The sequence below is a fragment of the Suricata suricatta genome, chromosome X (assembly GCF_006229205.1).
Source record: "Suricata suricatta isolate VVHF042 chromosome X, meerkat_22Aug2017_6uvM2_HiC, whole genome shotgun sequence".
Lineage (NCBI taxonomy): Eukaryota > Metazoa > Chordata > Mammalia > Carnivora > Herpestidae > Suricata > Suricata suricatta.
In genome coordinates this window covers 9,312,835-9,313,287 of record NC_043717.1, presented here as the reverse complement: position 1 = coordinate 9,313,287, position 453 = coordinate 9,312,835, and the positions used below count along the sequence as shown (strand labels likewise).

The following is a 453-nucleotide window of genomic DNA, read 5'->3' as shown; positions in this document are numbered from 1 at the left end:
AGGTCGCCTCTGCTCTCCTCGGCCGCTCGGGGCCTCCGCTGCTCCCCGGCGCGGGCCCAGCAGGCGGTGGCGGCCCCTCTCCGGCTGCTGGGCCAGGCGCGCAGGGGCCGGAGGGGCGGGCCGTGCACATCTGGCCGGGGACCCGCCTCCAGCACCACCCACGCCTCCTCCGCGCTCTCCGCTTGCCGGAGCGCCGTCCCCCCTCAGACTCCCAGTCACCGGGAGGCGCCGTCTGTTTGGGGGCAGATTTCCGCGATACCTGCGCTCGGGTTTCAGAATTTGGCGACGTCAAAGCAGGAACCGAGGACGCCCGTTCAGAATGCTTCTGTACCACCTTGGTTGAGGTTTTCATACTCCGCTAGGTTTTCTTCCACGCGCTGTAAATCGTGGGCTGCTAGAGCTGGAAGGTCACCAAGTCCGCGGGGCCAAACCTTCGTTTGACAAGTGATCATT

General features: G+C 66.4%; 1 protein-coding gene across 2 annotated transcripts in view; it reads right to left on the bottom strand.

Annotated features, from left to right (window-relative positions):
* The window catches only part of EGFL6 (EGF like domain multiple 6), a 54,687-nt gene extending 54,537 nt beyond the window's left edge, over positions 1 to 150 (bottom strand). For both annotated transcript variants that reach the window (XM_029929429.1, XM_029929430.1), the window contains exon 1: positions 34 to 150. In XM_029929429.1, the coding sequence (XP_029785289.1) occupies positions 34 to 130 (97 nt within the window). In that variant the 5' untranslated portion in view covers positions 131 to 150. The remainder of the gene's footprint in view (positions 1 to 33) is intronic.
* Positions 151 to 453: the final 303 nt, after the last annotated feature.